Source organism: Opisthorchis viverrini (assembly GCF_000715545.1).
Source record: "Opisthorchis viverrini unplaced genomic scaffold scaffold7920, whole genome shotgun sequence".
NCBI classification, from domain to species: Eukaryota; Metazoa; Platyhelminthes; class Trematoda; order Opisthorchiida; family Opisthorchiidae; genus Opisthorchis; species Opisthorchis viverrini.
In genome coordinates this window covers 1-1,642 of record NW_008754300.1, presented here as the reverse complement: position 1 = coordinate 1,642, position 1,642 = coordinate 1, and the positions used below count along the sequence as shown (strand labels likewise).

At 46.6% G+C, this 1,642-nt stretch overlaps 1 protein-coding gene across 1 annotated transcript; it reads left to right on the top strand.

Moving 5' to 3' along the window:
* Positions 1-77: 77 nt before the first annotated feature.
* On the top strand, positions 78-1,637 carry T265_15943 (hypothetical protein; the record flags this gene model as incomplete). Its single annotated transcript, XM_009179384.1, has 1 exon — positions 78-1,637. A coding segment is annotated over one exon (1,560 nt), but the record flags the coding sequence as incomplete, so codon positions are not given.
* Positions 1,638-1,642: the final 5 nt, after the last annotated feature.

Sequence of the window (1,642 nt, the reverse complement as noted above, 5' to 3'; positions counted from 1 at the left end):
CACTACAAAATTTCTAACAGACATCACGCTTGCGTGCAACTTTTACGGGTTCATCTCACCACTCCATCCACTTGCAGATTTTGGACGCCATAAGCTACACCGTGAGTAACATCACAGTCCTGGAGCCACCAGTCGAGAAACCCGCGTTGAAGCCCGTTGTATGGCCCAAATTAGAGAATCGAGCAGCACAACTTAATTGTATTTACGGTGGTTTCGCACCCAATCTCGAAATATTGCTCATAATGAAGCGTTTCAAGTTATCCAATCAAACGAAACTACCGATTCTCGCTCGGACGAACGTTCATCCCAAACGGCCAAACCTTCTTACCTGGTATGAAGTCCCGAGGAGACTCGAAGGTATCCAATTGTTTTGTATTGTTCGACAAAAAAACTATACGGATGGCGTAGAACGCTGGTTGTACGAACTGCCGCAAACCACTGATCGGTTCAAAATTAGCCCACCGACAAAATTTCCCAATTTGAATGCAGACTGCCCAGTTGCACCAGAAATAAACACAAAACCGAAGCTCGATCCCATGTCGTTGAGTAAAGGTGACCGTGTGGAGTTGAACTGCACGGCACCAACCACCTCGAAGGATACGCCTCTTAAGCTAGTGTACACAACACCTTACCTCACAAACATCGTCTGCAACCAAGGCTATGCTACGGGAAAACGAGCATCAATCCCATGCGTATTTGTCTCAACGGAAGACAAAGACTGCAGCCAATCGGAGACCTCTTCGTTCGATTCGAGATTCTACAGTGCCTCATGCTCCTCCGTCCTGCATTCGGCCACTGGACAACGGTACCTTGTTATTCACTTGGTGATAATGCGACTGCGGATGGAAGATGTAAATGCTCATATATTTTGTGAGACAATTCCTCTTCAAGCAGAGGGGATTGAAGTAACTCAGAGGAGAGCGAGTATTGTGAAACGACTGATGTTTACGCTTACACCCAGCATCCAGGATTTTGTGTACGATGACAAAACCTTCACTTGGAAATGCGTAGCTCTATCCATACCACCGGTTGAAACTGGATATATTCGATTTGTCTCATCTACGAATACGCTCATGTCCTATCGTTTGAAGACCTATTCTTCAGTGTCAACGCAATCACGCCCAGACTTACCATTCTCGCATCTGGTACCAGGGAATGAACCAGAGACCAATGAGTTTATGGACTTCCAGTCAACCATCACTTTCGTCCCCAAAAGAACATCGTTGAATACGTTGCCTGCGGGAGAAGTGTGGATGGAATGTAGATTCGCACACTTATCAAGAAGCCTAAAAACCAGGATCGGAGCTTACGACCGACTGCGTGACGTGCCGGATCCCATCCATGAAACCGGAGAAACGTACAGCCACATTTGTGTCATTCCCATTCGAAAGAATCAAACAATCAAGCTGGTTTCCCTGCACAGAGTGATCCACTATTCCTGGTTCGATTATGACACTACACTGCTTACCGTATCGGTAGTCAATCGGACAAGCATTTTGAACAATCCCAACGCCACATATATTCGCGAGAAAAAACTCAGTGGATTATGGACAGTTGGACATTGGCCTCAGGTCCGGGTGGATCTTGGTGAGGAGCGTATGGAACTGCTGCTGGTCGTGGAATTACTCAACAACACGGTGAG